The sequence below is a fragment of the Spodoptera frugiperda genome, chromosome 26 (assembly GCF_023101765.2).
Source record: "Spodoptera frugiperda isolate SF20-4 chromosome 26, AGI-APGP_CSIRO_Sfru_2.0, whole genome shotgun sequence".
Taxonomy (NCBI): Eukaryota; Metazoa; Arthropoda; class Insecta; order Lepidoptera; family Noctuidae; genus Spodoptera; species Spodoptera frugiperda.
Genome location: NC_064237.1, coordinates 4,704,068 through 4,724,523, shown reverse-complemented (window position 1 = coordinate 4,724,523; position 20,456 = coordinate 4,704,068). Strand labels below are relative to the sequence as shown.

The following is a 20,456-nucleotide window of genomic DNA, read 5'->3' as shown; positions in this document are numbered from 1 at the left end:
GGGAAATCAATTGTGTAAACCGGAAAAGTGATGTGATCATTTCGAATTTTTAACTTAATCTAATCATAATTTTGTTCACATTACGATTAGATTCAGTTAAAAAATCATAATGACTCAGTTCATAGTGATTAGTTAAATAATACTACCACACAGCTATTAAAAATTGTGCTCTTTCTGAGGTAAAATATCGAACTATGATGTCTTTCAAAAGAGTAACTGAATTGGTAGATTATTCGTTCGAATGTACTGACCGAATAGAGCTAATAGAACTAATAGAGTGAACTAGTTCACTGACCGAACTGAACTAGTACGGAGCGATCTTTAAAATGACCGAGCAGGCACAAGACTAATTTTCTCAAATAACACGGCAAATTTCCCGCTAAACACGGCAGTCTGAAATTTCTTGCTGGCAACACAGACGGTTGGCCAGCTTCAGGGATCCGACCAGTATTAATAATAATTATGTCGGGCCAACAAAGGTTACAATAATTTTTTTGTGGTCGGACCCGACCAAATTGTGATGTGTATTCAGGGCTTAAGATTCTCCATCTACCACAGAATATATATACCTCGAGGGCTGTCTACGCTCTGCTACAATTTGTTGTAATCTGTGGCGGCTGGTCCACATACAAAATAATAAAATCGTTGCTCACGCATACGCATGCATCACGCTTGACGCTTGCTACTCGCAGGTTATTGTAGGTAGTGAGTGAAGTCTGTCTGTTGTGTTTACTTGATTGATCTGCGAGTTGTCCTGTGAAGTGTGAAGTGCTTGTATAGTTCTAATTTAACAACGTAGTCTTTGTTCGAGTTGTGATTAAATATCTTTCAAAATGCCTACAAGTGCGGTGTATCAGCCTACCACAGTGACCTATGAACAGCAGCCAACAGATCAGCGTTGGAACTGTCCCATCAGCTACTTCTCTCGGCGTATGGCTTCTAGTTGGAACCGAGCAGTATGCTTACGAGTGGGATTGTGTTTGACAGGCAGCATCTTATTTATTATAGGTAAGAAAAACACTATATACTGTATTATATTTTTACGAATGATCAATGCTTTGTAGCAAGCTTGTTTTCCAGTGAACTAACGCAACCAATCTGAAGCAGATTGCATAAAACTATAAAAACAGGTGTAGGTTACTTACAGTTGGAGTATTTATTAATTTCCAATTAGGATTCTTCATAGTTCTATCGTTGTCGATAAATGCCTAAATTGCCAGGTCCTAGTACTCTTCCAAATACCAGTTAAACTAAGCCTGTTATTGCAAAAACTAGCTAAAGATTCATAACTAAGATTCTTATATCATTCTTATAGTATTGTGAGCCTAAGATCCCACCCAGAGCAAGACTCTTATTAGATTTTTACAGCACCTAATTAATAATTATGTATTTTATTAACATAAAGTAATATAAGTACCTTAATTTAGAAAAAGAAAATAAATTGTAACAAAGGAGGTAGGTATAGTGTCAATAAAAACTAAAGTCAAGGAAACAAAAGACTTCTTACATAAAGGTTAATAAACTTTTAATGCTAGTAGTACAATGAATACTGTATTCACATGAGAATAATTATCCCAAAACCCATAATATATTATATTGGATTTTAGATACAACCAGATTTTTACTCCTACTAGTTAATGACAACCGAACCCGCATCTTAAACAAAATGTTATTTATTTTTATATAATACTTTCATATATTAAATCTAATAAGATAAAAACTATTAAAGCTTCCTTCAATTGCCTTCAAACAAACAATGATAAAAACTTAGAACTTATTGGAACATTCCTCTAAATATGAAAATGAGTCATTTTAATTACCTTAAATATTTCCAGGAATTCTTTGAAATAAAAAGGATTATAATTGATTGACCTTGATTACAGCTGTGATTAATGTGTAAAACTGTTTTATCACAGTTAACATTATTGAAACATTATAGGTACATAGGTAATTTTAATGTCTGTCTTGTAGATAATTTTTCCAACGAAGTGATGTTTCGTGATATTTCAAATCAATATTGATTTCAAGAACATCACTTCTCGGTTAGTCTTATATGTAGATTGAACTTTTGCTCCCACTCCTAAACTTTGATTATCTAAGTGTTGTTATCTTAATAACAACTTTGATTATCTAAGTATTGCTATTAAGATAACAACACTTAGATAATCAAAGTTTTTATCTTAATAACAACACTTATGAAACGCATATGACAAAATAAAAAAAATATGTGTCTAATATTTTTTCATTACCTATGTATGAAGCAATGTGTTTGTGATGAGCAACAACTTCTGATGCAGTAATTGTTGAATATTCTAAAATTTATTATCTTTTTACGTGGCATCTCGAGGCTGCTACATGCATAAACTTGGATCTAGTTACATTACTTTAAACCTCTTTCACTGTCTTGAAGTTTATGCTTACAAACATGGAATTGTTAAACTTAATCAAGGAACTTTATTTCTTCAATGGTCAAACATAAAATATGTATGAACCACATATGTCATTATGTCCCATTTTTCATCAAGAAATCTTTAAAAGTATTTTGGCCCATAAAAGGTTCTTCCTAATCTATTTTCAGATTCATTCACTAGTAGTTATCCTGTAGCTTTATGTAGTTATTGCTCTGTGGTCGCATTTCCAGCAAAGACCTCAAAGTTAGACGCGCCGTGAACGACGTCGTCTTCTGAAATATATTTAACTAATCCTACATCTCTAAAAATTATGTGTTTGACGTCATTGTTTTTACATATTTTTTCCATATTAATGTCGTCAATCGTTACTGGTATCATTTAAATCATAATTTTTCGGATGTTAATGAACGACCTTCTTATTTCCACTCCTATATGCATAGTACATTTTTACCGTTCACATTAAATCCACTTCCGCCAATTTCCTGTTCACTTATTTATTCGAGAAGCGTTATTCTTTCGTAGTACATGTACGATTCAAGTGCTCACGTATTCAATTATTTTATTACGTATTGTCGCAAGTACGGACACTATTACTATAACAGCTTTTATTTCCTCTACTATTAGGTACCTACTCTGTATTATATGAATGACAGACAGTTTCCGTATATTGTAACAGTAGTTAGTCTGCAAAAAGGCTTAGGTGAAGCCATAGGTGGGTTGGGTACGCAATAACCACACACCCGTTAGTATAACTCAATTGATTAATATGCTACGTTCGTAACTTGATCTGGCAGTATCTACAATCAACATACAATTATAAAGGTAACAACATATAGGTACGAAGTACTAGCCACGATAATAGATCAAATAAAGTAGGGATATAGTTATCACGAGTTTACAACTTTGGAGATCCAGAACACGTTTTGCTAAAAGCCTTTGCCAAAGCATATCCTGTGAACTCACAAAACCTGTTAGGGCTAAGTTATAGTAATATTGTCGATTTCTAATATCACTAAGTGACACACACAACCATTTTCTAATTATAAGTAGTTATCAGTAATCTATCTAAAATATCTAAATAAGAGTATTTTAATTAGACAATCATTTCTATTTTCTATTACTATAATGTTATATTTACTAACATAAGCGATTAGGTATAATAAACCACTGAGACGCTCCATAACAAGGCATGTCGAAGCTGTCGATCGTGTGCGGGAGAGTTTTAGTGATTCTGATGGCACACGCTCACGGTAGCACGAGTAGCATCGATAAGCTGCGTGGATTGCGTATCGTACACAATGAGCGGTTGGTAGTCGTCGTAAATGGTATCGAGTGTCCGGTGTGCGGCGCTTGCCGGTCGCCGCTGACGGTGACTCATCCGGTGGCTGCGTGCGCCGTGATCTGATCACGACAAACCATAGAAAGCGAAAATGTAGACAGCACTCTGAATTTTGTTATTGTGTGTTCTTGCAAAGCAATCACATTTTTCTTTAGTAATGTTTTTGTTTAGTCTTCGAGGTGACGCGCGTGAACGCTTTTTCTAAACCGTAACTAGTTGTTCACAAGTGAATAACTACCTACATATTTTTTTTACCGGACTTAATTAATTTTGGCTGAAAAGAAATTGATTTCATAGTCCTACTGGGTCTTGGGTAGGTAAATTTAGGTATATAATTTTCATGGAAATAAGTACTTTTAACCTGTGAATAGAGGTACCTAATTAAATGAAATACTAGTAAATACATACAACGTGTCATGTAGATATCTTCCCCTTCATCTACACTACACTACCTACTTTAGAAGAATATCATTAATCAATTATTAAAAGTTAATATAGGAGGGCGTACAAATTACGGGTCTAGTAGCGTACGCCGACTGTGATGTTTAATGGAACAGGCATTACCAGCGAAGGTCGACAAACTCCACCGAGGCTCGACTGCCATGACGTTTCCGTAATAGGTGCTTTATTCACTTCCACTTTGGTCCTTGGACACGCCACACATGCACACTCGAGAGGGTTTACCTACCTAAATAAATTATGCAGGTAGTTTTTGTGGAAATGCGATAAAAAACTTTATTTTTCGTTGTATAAAAAGTGTGAACGTTTCATTCGCTCCCTTTGTTCTAGGTACATTATCTACCCACATTTGTTTCTGATTACATGTTCTATTTTAGTCGTTTTAATCTGGCACCAATTTGTACATCTCCAATTAAAGACAAATAAAATGACTGCGTTTGTAGCAAAAACTCGTGGCCAAATATTTAAGTGTCTGGCCTGTCCCGTTTTTGTTAAGACGCCTTACTCTTTTAATTAAGAAACAACACAAAAAACCTGTGCACGCGCCTCAAGTGCAGTAAGAATTTGTAAATACTTTGAAGAAATCCATTAGAGTCGATAAAAAATCTCATTTTATTTTTACCATTTAGTACCTCAGCAGCTAGATATAAACTAGGCGACCTCCCTTAATATATTTTTAAACTTATGTAGATTTCTGAATATATTCTAGAGAAAGAGAATGAGAAGCAATACCGACCTTCCTGTTCTGATATATGCCGCCTAGAGAACAAACATATCGTCCCTTGTCAGGCACAAAAATAAGCTCTAATTTACTGTAGAAGAAAATACTGGCTTACAGGTGGGAGAACAGGACGGACGCCGCGTCGCCCTTACCATTGCTAAACTCTTCGATCAATATGGGAGCGATCAAATCGAATGCATGGTTTTTTGGTGATCTCGTGTTAGTGTGAGACCTCCGTCAAGCCTATTTGAAGTCCAATTAGCTCCGTTTTTCAGACACTCCCGCCATATCGACAAATAACTACGTTAAACTATAAAAAAACGACGTCCGGCCAAATGTCTGGCTTTTTACCACGCTAAGTTAGGCTTTTAGGTCCAAATCTCCGACATTTTACAGCGCCAAGTCCGGTTTTTCTAAATGTGAAGATGGCAACCCTACGTGCGAGCGAGTCGATCTTGGAAAGCTTTTATGTTATTAAACGTATGTAATTGCACTCACGCTTCACTATTTGGATAATTTGAACCTGTCAAAATTCTTTTCTAAAGTACTTAGTTACTCTTGGACGTATGAAAGTTATTGCGTAAGTAAATAATTCGACAAAAAACTTTAGCATCGAATCGAAGAACGTTCAACCAAGTGGTGCAACAGACAGCATTCTAACTTATACCTCGTGGTGTCGTGGAGCGGAGGAAAGTCATTACTTTCCTTGCCCGTGGGCGTAACACGAACCCCGCTGGCGTAATCTGAGTGCCAAGCACGAATAACTATCGCATTCGTAATGTAAACGTATCGAGATGACGATACGTCATGAGACGTTAACGGAGTGTGGCAGCACGAAGCCTATTCTTTCAACTATCGAGAGCTCGAATCCAATTCGATAGTGACGTCATGCTAATGTAAACTAGAGAAGCAGCCAAGTGAACGATTTGAATGACTTGTTGAGCATAAAGATTTCGTCTGAAAACTAAATTAAATTTATATATATATTTCAACCTTTGTCTACACGTTTTATGAAATAATATTTATTAAATAAATATTAATTATGTGCAAAAAGTTCTTAAAGCGAGTTAAGAGAAATATAACGTGACATTATCTATGAAAAAAAAATAAGTACTTAGTTTCATAAATTTATATTTTTTTTTATGATTTCCGAACGTCGTATTTGACATCACCGCCGACGTTTGTCATTTGCCGGTTGTTTGTTTGTTATTTTATCATATACAATGTTGATTCAACTCCAATGTGAGCTAATGGTGGAATTTATGCAAAAGTAAGTAAAGATTTCTAAATGTTTCTTTGATTAGCCCCTTTTTTTATGTGATGGACAATAATTTAACAGAGATTTGTCTAAACCCTCCCCGGGGTGGCAGTTACTAGTGGTTTGCACTGGAGCGAAATCTGGCGTACCGGCGAAATTCACTGGTGATTTGCCGATCTCCGGAGATTCACCGGTGATAACCGGTGATGAAAACCATTAATTTCAAATCAAGTTTTTATTAATTGAAAAACAAAACAGAATAGATAATTGGACTTCAACGAACCCTGAACTCTTTGGAAAGCTAGTAGCAAGTGAATTGAACCACATAAACGGCCAGGAGCGCTCTGAGTTGATGACCGAAATAAATAATATTCGAAAGAAGCAAATCAGTAAATAAATTATCTTATTTATGTATTAAATTAAAAACTGATGGTTAATAAATATTTATATTATTTTAGTAGTATTAATATACTATTGAAAAATAATATTTTTTTACATAAAAATATTCCAGTTAGATATAATACGATCACTGGAGTTTAATCGGTTAACAACCGATTGATTTCAATCGAGTACTTTTACTGGTATATTACCGGTTATTCTCCGGTACTCACTGCTCCGGTGCAAACCCCTAGCAGTTACATTCAGGCTAAATGGAAGGAGCCATTCAGGCAGCAGCGGATACTTAAACAATGTTTGTAATGTAATATTTGATGTATTATCTTTTTACAGATTGGAATATTTGTGGGACCAGTCCAATATTACTGGGAGCAGTGGGCCTACTGTATTCCTACCACACCACTCACTGTTCCTCACGAAGTCTACCCTTCGCCAGCGCCTCCACCAACACCACCGATCCTCCATCCGAGGAAGATAGCTGGAATCCTCCACCAGTGAAAAAACCTAAAGCGAGTTTGATTAAAATGTGTATAGAGAATGACAAGAATGCTATGCTAAGGAGCGTGAGAAAGCGTCTCCCCTAATAAAATGGAATTAAATTAATTAAATAAATTGTAAAAATCCACTTTGCTGTGCCCGACAGGGTCCATAATTGATTCTATGTTTAACATACCAACTGTTTTTATGTACACATTATGGTATGCAATAAAGTATTGAGTATTGAGAAAGTTAGTATTTTTTATTAGTTGATTATTTTTTATAACTTACTGTTAATTTTATATTTATTTCAATTTTTCTGTTTTTATGTTATTTTAAAATATTATCAAAATATTGTTAATGGCATTGTATTTATAATAATTATTCTAACTGTGTCAATACTGTGAATGTGATGCATGTCTATAAATTGACATAAGCACATGATCTTGTGTCTTCATCTTGTTTTTCATTAATGTCTTATAATAATAAATAAATAAATAAAATATTATTGGGATTAAGATTAGGATAAAATAGTATAAGTTAGTTATATATGTATATACATTTTATTAACTATAAAAAGAGGATTTTGTACAAAAAAGTAATAAAACACTTGAAATAACTATGGAGTCTATTTATTCTGTCCACCAAAATGTTTTTTAGTAGTAGTTTTCTTTACTTATTTCCTATTACTGTGGATTACATCCTTCGGCACGAATGGGCTGGCTCGACCGGAGTGATACCACGGTTTCACAGATAACCGACGTGAAACAGCGCTTGCGTTGTTTTGTTGTGTGAGTGAGGTTATCGGAGGCCCAATTTCCCCCTTCTTAATGTTCCCAATCCCCGATTCCCCAACAACCCTTAAACGTATTCGTTGTTGTTGGTACAATCGTTGTTAACGATCGTAAGTACTTGTTGTAGGTACTTTGTTGGTACAACGACGGTCTTGGCATTTTATAAAAATCACTGCAAGCACTCACTGACTTCACAATATAATAATTTTTGTATTATTACAAATTTCGATACCTTTCTCACCGACAAATTCTCAGTGACAAATGTTTCGATAGCCAGCTTTCGAAATTTACGTTACCGTACGTCAAAAGCTCGTTCGTGCTTCCAATTTGTGTCAAAATGGTCTAGGTTTCGATACCAATACGATACGATTACTATACGATAGTTGTCAAAAACATTCGTGCTTGCGACACTTAGTTCCTTTTACGCACGATAGGGGCGCTGTTCAAATCTCATAGAAAATTCTTTCGATTGCGATACGAATACTTTCTCGATAGTTTTCGTGCTTAGCACACTGTCGGCATTGAAGATCTAACAATAAAACTTTTAATAGTCACGTTTTAAGCTTCAATGTCATCATATCAGCAAAACTGACAACAGCAGAACAAAGTTTTACAGCACAGAAAATGCAATAGGTAGGTAGTAAGTAGGGAATCTTTCTTGAGAACATGACTTTGTTCATGTACCTATTTTACATACCTACTTACTCGAAACAGACAATGAAGGATGCTTGCGGAATAAGCATGCACCGTTAACGATGAAAACTGGATTATGTCAGTCTATACACAATGCAAATGGAATATGAAATTGTGTCTAAGTGGGTATAGATTACCGCGCGGGTGTTTATTGTTCTAGTTCCACAACGGGTGAAAGCCGGCGAGTTCTAATGAATCACTAATGCGTTAGCTGCCTGCTGCCCACTACCTTAACCTACTCCTTCCGCTGCAGTGTCCCATTTTCGCAATGCTCCAGGCGTAGTAGAACGGCGATCGAAACCGGTTGTCTGCTTAACAGAATGCTTCGATTCGTACCGGACTATTTCCTATTGAAATGCTATAAGTGGGTACAATGATTATGTCATGTCTTTATTTATTTTGATGATAACGTCCATCTTGAAATCTTAAAGCTTTCCACACAACTGATTTTGCTTTATGTGTAGGTCGGTAGGGACTAACATTCGCTAGTTTAGTTTGTGTACCAGTTTTACCACTGTCCACCTGTTATGCAGTAGGCGTAGGATGTCTGCCCACCTCTGTTACAAATCTCTGTAAATTAAACATTTATATGCAAGATACTAAAGTGGACCTTAATAATTAATTTAAACTACATTAACTATATCTGTACTTGTAGCTTTGACACTACGAAGTTTGGTCGTTCAATGTACCAGTAACTTTTATAACTTGGAAAACACTTTAAAACGTCTTCAACGCAGCCAATCAAAGTATACGACTGACAGACGTACACGAAGTCACTTCTTTTTAATTTTTACGTAATAGATGTCGATGTATTAAAGCCAAAAAGTTATGCAAATAAGAAAGGCAAAGGGCAATTTAGAAATCAGCAAATGAAATAACACAAAATATCGTATAAGACCGTGAGTTAAGCTAACCATGAACTTCTTGTTTATAAACTTTCAATTAGTTACTCAGATCTGCATTTAGAGATTACTAACACAGTTGAATCAGCAACCGCGAGCATTCACAAAGGTAATACGTAGGTTAAAACAATATTATGTATGTTAAAATAAACGCTTGATTGTGTCCTTTCATATTGCAATACAGTTTATTTCTTAATAATATTTTTCCAGACAAACTTTTGTCTCGGAGCAAGGTAGCGTTATACAGTAAATACAAAAGTCGTTGACCCTTAAGTGTGGCGAAGTTGAAACAAAGAAATCCTTTTCTTTAATAAGTAAATATTGTACATAGCTGTCTAGATTTCTAGATAGCATTTTGTCTGTTCCGACTGACTGTAGCTGACTAGCTACAGTACTCTTGACTAAAAGTATGTAACTAAAGGAATAATTGCATTCGTGCCTTTGAGTCGTAGTCATAGTTATTGTCAACTGATGCCATTACGTTACATCCGTTAAACTTGGTGACACTAATTATCATAATTACAGTTTAGGGAACAGAGAGTAAAGTTCCCTAAGAAAAGGAGGATCCTCCGACCAGGCGAGGTGATCATGCCTGGCGGGCTTTCTGCCCAACTGTTGTTCGTTGGGATTTTCTATCCGTGTTATTTCGCATGTAAACTTCAAATGTGCGATGCAGGATATTTGTGACGTCATCCGTTGATTTGCTCGTCGATAGTCTATGTGCGACTTCTGTCATCTGTCGCTTGTTACTTGTCAATGTCGCCACATCACTCCCCCCCAAGACCGGAGGTCGATCCTGTTGAGACGGCTGTCGATGCTTGAGATGAGCGGTGCCAGAGCCAGTGAAGAATGTCCCTAGTTCCAGTGAGTCGGAACTGTGCCGCTGAATGCCCAGTGAGTCGGGTGAGCGGTGCAGGGTGATACTCCAGTGAGTCGGAGTAGTGAAGCTCGCAGTGTCCCACGGTGAGTCGGGGAATAGATGCTGCGAGGGTAGGTGCGTAGTGGCTGGCGTCTGCGTTGACGGGAGGAAGACGTCCTCAGACCGTGTGCAGAGTGCTGTGCCTAGACGCTGATGAGGCCGTAGGGAAGAACCAGGCTGCATATCTTCGATGTAGCGTGTGGTGGTCCCTGATGAGGCCGAGGATGCTGGTTGGCTGCGACTTGATTACCGCTCAGCGGAGAAGTGATGGGTGAGGGATATGGCGATGAGGATGACGGTGCTGATCTGCTCCGTGAAGGTTGGTTTCAATCACGTCGGGGGTCACCACTTTAGGGAACAGAGAGTAAAGTTCCCTAAGAAAAGGAGGATCCTCCGACCAGGCGAGGTGATCATGCCTGGCGGGCTTTCTGCCCAACTGTTGTTCGTTGGGATTTTCTATCCGTGTTAGCGCATGTAAACTTCAAATGTGCGATGCAGGATATTTGTGACGTCATCCGTTGATTTGCTCGTCGATAGTCTATGTGCGACTTCTGTCATCTGTCGCTTGTTACTTGTCATGTCGCCACAACAGGAACCTGGGTCATTATCTGATGAAAAGGAAATGAGACCTAATTATTAATACACCCATTCCCGTTTTTAGTGTTCTATTTCTGTCATGTTGCTTTTTGCAGTGTCAACTTGTCTAAAACTTTTTATAAAAAAATATGTTATTCACGCTTCCTTTAACATTTATGTCAAGAGAAGCTATAATTTTATCCCAGCTTGTACCCTCCCCTATTTATAATGGAAATTGGGAAAGTCCAAATACGTGTTCGTCTGAGTCATTGGAAAACCTTTGCGTCCTTTAAAAACATTTTCATTTGTAGCTTTTGCTTTAGACGTAAACAGTTTCTTTACGAAAGCCAACCAAGTCTAGTACTTAGATACTTAGATTAAAACTAGTCTCCCGCCTAATCTAAGATTAACATAAAACTGGTAAATGGTTCACGTCCGGCGAACATCGAGTTTGTCAAGGTGAATTGGTTCTTTATACATTTTAATATCATTATACTCTTAACATAGCAAAATTATTATACTAAAATTGCCGGTCTTATGTTTTAAACATTACCGTTTGAGTGACGTAACTAAGGCACCTGTTTTTATAGGAGTGTTCATTCTTTTAAAACAAGAAACTAGATTTAAATAGCGACGACGTATCAACGTACGGAAATGTAAAAACTTTGCGCCTGTTTTTAAAATTGAGTCCTTTACAACCAATTTGTCGGATTTATATTACAAGCGACAGTTATTTTGTGAGTTTAATACATAATATACATACATTACTAAAACTGGTATAGTAGACTTAAGACCAGTCAGTAGTAGTGGACTAAGACTATTGGTATATCATAATGGGTCTCGTGTTTCTTGTTTTACGCAAGTCTCGGGTGCGGTTGCACTGATGTTAGCCTGAGACTGTGACCACGAGATGCGATCATATCATTCGAACGTTGATACTCGTGTCTGTGTAAATCTATCGATTTGTGTAATGTAATAGATTTCATAATATTATTGACTTTATACATGGTGGGAAATATTTTACAACTTGTGTTGTGATTTTGCCCAATTTTCTAAACAAGAAATCGACTGTTAAAACATCTATAAACTGTTTAATATAAGTATTAATAGTTACACAAGCTGTAAAAGTTATAATAATCAAAGGATAACTAGATTTACAGGATGAATGCAAAGAAAATAAAGATTTGACCTTATCTATTTCCAATGGTGTAGTTTGTAATTAGCATAGATGCCGATGCAGTGATTCATACTATGTAGTATGTATGTAAGCTTTGTTAGTACGATGACCTACAGATTTAATTAAAACTGAAGACTAATTTTATAAATAATGCTATTGTGATATATGGGATAACAATGGTACTTGTACATTTATGGAAAAACTAATTTATTTAAAGTACCTATGTGTTTGATTAGATAATAACTATATGGGGATATCGTGTGACAATAACAAAGAGGAAATTCACTGTGATTTATTATTGTAATGGTGTGATTTACCTATGTGGTTTAGATAAAATTATACAGCTTAAAATAGTTTTTATAATTGAAATGTAAGGAAATAAAGTTAATATGTGTTTCATAAATAACTTAAATGAAAATGTGCCTTGGTACCGCAACAGCGTTATTTGCTCTCCTAGCCAGGCTTTGAATAAGTTATTTTTAGGGCGAGCCTAACTAAAGAACGGCTGTTTTGTGGCGGGAACTAAGGTAGTCCTTCACATTATTTTTTCAAGACTTGTCAAGTTTGATGCGACCCTTTATATTTCTAATCACTAATTCATACCGACAAGACATTATACTATCGAGCTGACATTAAAAAGGTACTTGGGGTATACTTTGGCATAACATCACGTTTGTAGACATGATCAACATGAATTTTAAAATTAATGAGCACATATTGACTTTAGATGCCAAGAACGTAGTATAGTTTGGCTCGTTTAGTTCACATACGTGCTAATAACTGCTGTTACTGTCACATCATATAAATCGCTAGCTATAATGAGGAGTCTGGGGATCATATTCTAATTCAATATGACTGCGGTTTGGCTTGTGGTTGGATTTATAACTAAATATAGATATTAAATTAATTATTTATCGAGATTATATTCAATTTGATACTATTGTCATACTATTTGTTATAGTACTTACTTCTACCAAAAACTGTCGTAGCACTCGTGGCATAATTAAATCTCATCCAATATTAAAATATTGAAGTTTATTGTGTTTCACCTTTGATCTTTAAAGTTACTTTATGTAGATGTTTGCCCTTTAATTGTTATTTATTTATACCTTTCATGTTATTCTTTCATCAGGAACGGTGCTGATTATCGTGGGTGGTGTGAAATTCTCAAATGCGGCTGAACCGGACCCTCACAGCTTTGAAAATGGCGTCGGCGAACTGGTTGCAGGCAGTGTCTTAATATGCTTAGGAATGGTAGCTGGATGTAAGTATAAGTATTATTAATTACCTTCAGCTAAGAGCTTACTGTCATTATCTAGCCTCTTATTAATGTTTGAGAGAAATGGTAATTGTAATTTAGGCTAAGTCGAACGTATGGGCCTTCTGAACTCTCTCTACTACGATACTATGTTCATGTTCTAAACTTAAAACAAGTTTAGATAAACTATTTCTATTTTTAGTGATTACTTCGAACTCATTACAAGTGCATTATGTTTCGAGAAATTTTATGGTCGTTACGTTACGTACGATAGTTTCTTCAGCATGACTTCACCTCAAGATTGTTTCTATCAAGCAAGTATTAAGTAATCAAATTATCGTGAACGGATGTGTCGGCAATAAAGATTACCTACTTACTGAGTACATAGTAATCTTCTGAAGTGCATTCTATTCATGACATGACAACTTATACACCTATACGCCATGTAGGTTTTGTTTTGTTTGTACTTGAGTCACAAGTACGTCAGTAACTTAACGATACCCATTCATATTTGTTCTACAAATGGTCTGAGACGTTAAAAACTTCTTTAACACGTCAATGATAGAAAAAAAAAGTAACTCCGAAGCTCAAGGGCACATCAATATTTTAGACTCAGACACGGTCTTAGGCTTCTGTCTGGCGAATGTCGAGGAACATGCTATAAGCTAATTACTTATTACGGTTAGTATTTCGGTTTTGATATAGGAATGTAAGGATGAATGCATGAAATCTATGGATGGAATGCAGACCTCCCTAGTTGGGTCATAAAAACGAGAATGTTTAACAACAAACTCCCCTCGAGCAATTGTGTAAGCTTTCAGTCTATTTTTGAAGACGCACCAAACCTTACTTCTTGGTAAACATTTCTAATTCATTCAAGGAATCCAGTTGAAATGAACGCTACCGTAGTTTTTAGAAGTTATTTTTACTGAGCTTCGTAGAATTAAAGTCTATCATTTATTGACTACTCACAATGTAACCACCACCGGCACTGGCCAAGCCTTCTTCTGACCTTTACGTAAGAATAGATAAGGTGCATTTAAAAATTGCCCACGCGATCCAATCGCCTGTGTAGTAAACTCACCTTTTGTTTGACCATGTAGTGTAATATGTTAGCAACAGAAATCTTTGATCGTATAATTTTTGATGTGTTGCATACAGGCTATTGATGAAACTGGACGTGGAAACTAGAATTGATGTAAGAGTCTGGCGTTTCTGCTTGTTTTAAGATAAAGGCGCGACGTTTTCTACTTATTCTTACATAGAAAAAGGTCGACTGAACACGTGTCCGCAACGTGAGGTCTGATTACGATATACTCTAGTCCACGTGTTGTGTTATACCGAAATTTAAGAGAATGTTGCCTTTTGAATGTAACTTCATGTCGACATTTATAATATATACGTTTTATTGCCTGCCACATTAAAATCAATAAAATAATTACATTGATCTTTACTAGATAACTTGACAAACCGTAATTTTAAAAACACAACGGTGTTATCTATAATTATACATTCCTGCATTATACATTCTTTATTTTGTAGTTAAACATAGTTGCCTTACTAAAAGGTAATCCAATTACATCAAAGAATGTGATGTGCTACCTGAAGTAATATTTTGACTGGAAGTAAACACGCGATAACTTCATTACTTGTTGCCCAAGTTCAAGTTGATGCTTCCAGCCCTTTGTATTACGCATACTGACTATCTACAGATTTTCCGCATCATGTGACAATTATCGGCGTAGCGAATACCTCTCAAGGCGAATGCCGGACGGTGTAGCCTGTAGCGCACCATTATTTCATAACATCTTGAATGACAATTTTATGGTCAGAACCGTGTCATCTTTACACGATTTATATCTCTAGCATATTCATGAGATTGGCCAGTCTCAATAAACCTACCTATATCTTCTAATTCTTAAAACTTGGTTCCTCGGTAGACTTGGCTACCATAGCTACTAGACAAAGATCGTTGTGTCTGGTAATAAGCCGAGTGTGTCTCTAATATTATACTTTTTGTCTTAGTGTTAGGTATTTCAACGTATTCATCGAGGTGGGGCAATGGCAAGGAAGCTCCGGCGAGTGGAGCTGCAGCCCTCACAGCATTGAACCCTTCGACCGATCCTCTCGTGGCAGCACAGTACGCGCCCGTGCGCGACGCCCCGCCCGCGCCTGATGATGAGATGCGCAATCTCATGGACAACAAAGACTGGTGAGGATAACTATTTGTTTTCTATGTAATTAGTGAGTTATGATTTAATGAACGTTGTCAAATAGAACAGCAAAATAAATGAGACGCATGCTTATTTCAGAAATAATACTCATTATACTGAAATTAAACGTTTAAGACACCTTGGGTGGGCTCAGATTTCAGACATTTGAAAATAAACGCACTGGTATAAGCGTTGAAAATTATTGGCCACTTCGCACTGAAATGATAGCGCCTCCTTACTCGACGTAGTGCTGATGATCACATTGTTTTCCACGACTTTTACCCGGAACTTATTTATAGTTATTGTAATGTTTCCCAAAATTCCGTAACTGCATCATTCTATGAGACATTTATGAACATTGAGTCATGAAATATAAGTGTCGATTTGTGAGGGTCGCCGGTCGTCGCGATGCTAATGCAACAATCATCATTACAGTTTATTGTTTAAACGTCACCGGTTCTCTTTTGTCACCGTATTGCGTAGGATTTTGAATGCAATTACATATTTCGAAATCGTGAGTCATCGCCGAGTTCGACACATATAATTGATTTAAATCGTGGCTATTTTTTAAAGAACTTGTCTCAAATTTCTCGGAGTAGAAGCTTTTTGGAAAACGGGTTTTCAGTTCTCATAGCTGTTGCAATATACAGAGACTAGTTGAAGTATAATAACGTGTTTACTAAAACTATATCAGCACCACGAGTGTCTATTGTTACACATGCCCACGTTGTCTTGTTTCACGGTGTGATGTTAAAGTTCGCGCCATTGTCTTGACTTGTTTACTTCACGATTCCTAGGCTGTAACGAGACTGTGATCACACCGATGCGACACGATATTTGTACTGGAAAATGTACATAGCTGAGTAGCAGTAATACTCGTGCGTGACCAACCGATTTGTTAAACTCGAACGACTTACTTTACATGACAATATTTCTTCTTTCAGCTTGAGCAGCGCAGAGGAAAGCGACAAAATGTTGGATGGCAGGCCGTCTGTCGCGTAAATACGATTAATTATTCTATGATATAACGAGATTATTCTTACGAGCTTAGGCTAGACATAATGTCCCCCTAATTGTGTAATGAACGGTGTTAGAGATATGTTACGTAGCTAAGCATAAGTAACATAGAATTTATTTTTATGATATTTCATCGCAATGTATAGGCTTTTAAACTTCGTATCAGTAAGATATCTTTAACGCCGCTCCTCTCGTCAGTCTCGTGTCCATAGTCCGTATTATGTTAAGGTTGCATTTTGGTACAAACTAAAGAAGTACTTTTCATAAACACTTTAGCGAGTAATTTTTGTTATTCGCCAATAATGTGTGCTTGTTTTATGTGATACTACCTGTCTGATTTTTTGTGATGCACTGTAATTCAAGTTTCGATCATTTTTACCGACTTCACAAAAAGGAGGAGGTACTATGTTCGGCTGTTTGTATGTTTTTTTTTTTTTTTTGTATGTTTGTTCATCGAATACTCCGTCAATTGTCGATGGATTTTCAAAATTATTTTTTTGTTCGAAAGTAGATAGTTCTGAGGTGGTCCCATTGTCACCAAGTTAGGATCTGATGATGGAATCTTAGAGAAATCGAGGGAACTCCTCAAATATTATAGGGAACTATATAGTGATTTTGGTATATTCATCTAGAATTGAAGCATTTACAGTCAAAAAGTAACCTTTGAAGAGGTGGAACTGATGAAGAAACCAGAAATGGCCAATGGAACTTCATACTCACATAGAAATCACAATAAACTTATTTAATACTCCGTCAATTGTCGACAGATTCTCAAAATTCTTTTTTTGTTCGAAAGTAGATAGTTCTGAGGTGGTCCCATTGTCACCAAGTTAGGATCTGATGATGGAATCTTAGAGAAATCGAGGGAACTCCTCAAATATTATAGGGAACTATATAGTGATTTTGGTATATTCATCTAGAATTGAAGCATTTACAGTCAAAAAGTAACCTTTGAAGAGGTGGAACTGATGAAGAAACCAGAAATGGCCAATGGAACTTCATACTCACATAGAAATCACAATAAACTTATTTAATACTCCGTCAATTGTCGACAGATTCTCAAAATTCTTTTTTGTTCGAAAGTAGATAGTTCTGAGGTGGTCCCATTGTCACCAAGTTAGGATCTGATGATGGAATCTTAGAGAAATCGAGGGAACTCCTCAAATATTATAGGGAACTATATAGTGATTTTGGTATATTCATCTAGAATTGAAGCATTTACAGTCAAAAAGTAACATTTGAAGAGGTGGAACTGATGAAGAAGACCAGAAATGGCCAATGGAACTTCATACTCACATAGAAATCACAATTAAGTTAATTAAGTGACTGTGACAATACAAATAAATAAAGTAGTTATTGAGATAGAGGATTTTAACCGACCTTTTTAGTTGCGATACTGAGTATCGCAACTAAAAAGTGTGAAATAAAATACTTTCTACAAAAAAGTAAACCGACTTCACTAAAAAAGTTAAAAATAACTTTAATTTCGGAAGTCGGTGTAGCAAACAAATAATACCGAGAAACACCGACTTCGGAAATTAAAGTTATTTTTAACTTTTTTAGTGAAGTCGGTTTTTATATTTTAATTTGCTCTATATCATGCTTTCGCTTTAATATTTAGTATTAAGTAATCGTGTTATTTAGACATCCTTTAAATATCGACAGCTTTTCTTGTATATTCACATTAAATGTAGACTTATTCTATAAGCATGACGGCTTGCTAGGAATATAACAATGACCACAAAACCCTGACCTTTGTCAGAGAAGGATGAGAAGTAGGTACAAGCAAATGTTTCTAATAATTACATACAATGTATGTAAATGTTTATTTTATTTACAAGATCATTATATTTAAGATATGTTTAATAAGTATTCTTTAAAGTGTTCAGATTTCATAATCTTTAATCTCATCATTATGATCATAATGCATTTAAATGTATACTACACATTGTATTTATAATTAGGTGGTTATAATTATCCTGACAAATTGTATGTACTGAGTGTTTAACACTATTTTGCAATATTGTATGAAGCTTTGGTAAAATTCGCCCTTATTTTTTGATAAATTAGTAAAAGTCAAGAGGCCAAATTGTTGTCCAGATTTACGAAAGTAAGTTGCAATGTGAATGTGTATTGTCACATTTAAGATATCAAATATCATAATGACATTTTAATCCCAAGTATTACATTTGAAATTATTGCAATTAAAAATGATAAATCTCAAAATTAGTAGGTAGGTACTCCTTGTCTGACATTTTGTATTATCTACTCTATATTTTATTTACTTTTACTCTACATGCTCTATTTACTATTCTTTAACTTTCATTTATAAGTAAAAATAATTTATTGATTTATTACGTTTATACATTCTAATTCATATTTTCTAATCCCCACCAATTTTACTTTATTTAGTAAGTGCATTATATGACCCTTAAATTATTTTATATAGTTTCTTTTTATGCTGCAATAAAATATAATCTCAGTATTTCATTTGGCACATTATATTTTTCATTTTAGTACTAAGTAATAGGAAACTGATTATTATTTTTTGTGTGTTGTCCTTAATCATACATAGATGATAGCAAGTGATTGGACGATGAAATGACGGTAGTATAATTTAAATTAGAAGTATGCTCTTCTCTCTAAATCTGAATATTTCAGATCGGCAGCCTTTGAATTGTGTTATTATTTATAGAATTTAAAATATTAATTGTATAAGAGGCAGAGACACATTTTCCACAACTTTTAAGTAAGGATAATTAATTTATATTTTATAATTCAATAAAAATATAACTTAATTACTAATTTAGTCGAGTTGCTAACAAACATTGATTTAAAGTACTTATCAAAAAGACATTTTAGTATTATGTAGACTCAAAATACAGTCCTGGAATGATAATTATACATATTTTTAAGTATGTAGTATGTATGGTGCGTATGTGCGATCAGTGGACTGGATCGCTAGTTTTCTACAGACTGGTCAAGTACGCTACAATGAGTGAAAGTAGTATATTTTTCACCTTCGATTAATAAGATCCATCCTTCGATGTGCCGTTTGAAAAGAATTTATCGATACGAAATTCCGTACCACCACAATAAAAAATCAAACACACTTAGTTTAGATACAGTTTTCTATTCTCATTTCGTTTGTCATCACATTTTTTTTAGTCCATTTATTTTATTTGACCGTCCTTAGAGTTAAGCGTGTGGGCCATCGTGGTAGTTGTAAGATTGTCTAAGAATGCATTGTGAAACAGTATGGAATGCGTAGCATTTAATTATTTTTTGTTTATACAAAATATTATATTAATTTATTTCGAGCTCTCTTTAAACGTACATTATATTTGAAACTTGCAATATTTTAACATCACTTCTTTTGTCGCTATGAAATTAGCAAAGTTGTGTATATTTTCTAAAAATTGATTTATATAACTAATGTTAAGAATGTAATTATAAAGTTGTTATTCGCCATCGGTTCAACTAAGAGACAGTGAAGAACGCAACACTAAGTATAATCGTTAAAGAAAATTTATATATTTTGTATTCAATATATATTCTGCCTAGATACTGAACTTTGCTCTCTTGCGCTGAATTTATGTAAATTAAATTAATTTTTACCATCGAATTGAATTTTCGGAAAAAATAAATTGTTTTGTAATACCAATATAATTTATTTTACCATCGTTTTATGATATAGCTTGTGAGGAAATATCTTCTTTACTTTCATACTTATTTTATTTTTAATGATGTACTTATTAATGTCGAATCGTTTGGATGAATAATAATTAAAATTGTACTTAAAAAAATAAAGGTTTTTTATTTCTTTTCATTTAAAAGTACTGCCAC

At 35.1% G+C, this 20,456-nt stretch overlaps 1 protein-coding gene and 1 long non-coding RNA gene across 4 annotated transcripts; both read left to right on the top strand.

Moving 5' to 3' along the window:
• Positions 1–610: 610 nt before the first annotated feature.
• On the top strand, positions 611–20,420 carry LOC118264127 (uncharacterized). 3 transcript variants are annotated; one of them, XR_007707251.1, is made up of 5 exons: positions 611–1,008; positions 13,255–13,386; positions 15,406–15,592; positions 16,538–17,281; positions 17,857–20,420. XR_007707251.1 is itself a non-coding variant. In XM_035576526.2 (4 exons), exons 1-4 carry the CDS (start codon positions 834–836, stop codon positions 16,593–16,595), a joined length of 552 nt encoding a protein of 183 aa, XP_035432419.1. In that variant the 5' UTR covers positions 611–833; the 3' UTR covers positions 16,596–20,420. The 3 variants fall into 3 exon arrangements, 1 of the variants encoding a protein (XP_035432419.1); XR_007707250.1 differs by having other exon boundaries at positions 16,538–17,569; XM_035576526.2 differs by having other exon boundaries at positions 16,538–20,420.
• LOC126912535 (uncharacterized) lies at positions 5,050–7,681 on the top strand. The gene is made up of 2 exons (XR_007707254.1): positions 5,050–6,200; positions 6,918–7,681. It is a non-coding gene; the product is annotated as an uncharacterized LOC126912535 (long non-coding RNA).
• Positions 20,421–20,456: the final 36 nt, after the last annotated feature.

What these genes read in the sequence shown, in the direction of transcription:
- LOC118264127 (XM_035576526.2), top strand. Translation starts at nt 834, where the DNA reads ATGCCTACAAGTGCGGTGTATCAGCCTACCACAGTGACCTATGAACAG. An exon ending in CAGCATCTTATTTATTATAG is followed by an intron (nt 1,009 to 13,254) that starts GTAAGAAAAACA and finishes TTCTTTCATCAG; the next exon opens with GAACGGTGCTGATTATCGTG. An exon ending in CTTAGGAATGGTAGCTGGAT is followed by an intron (nt 13,387 to 15,405) that starts GTAAGTATAAGT and finishes TTTTTGTCTTAG; the next exon opens with TGTTAGGTATTTCAACGTAT.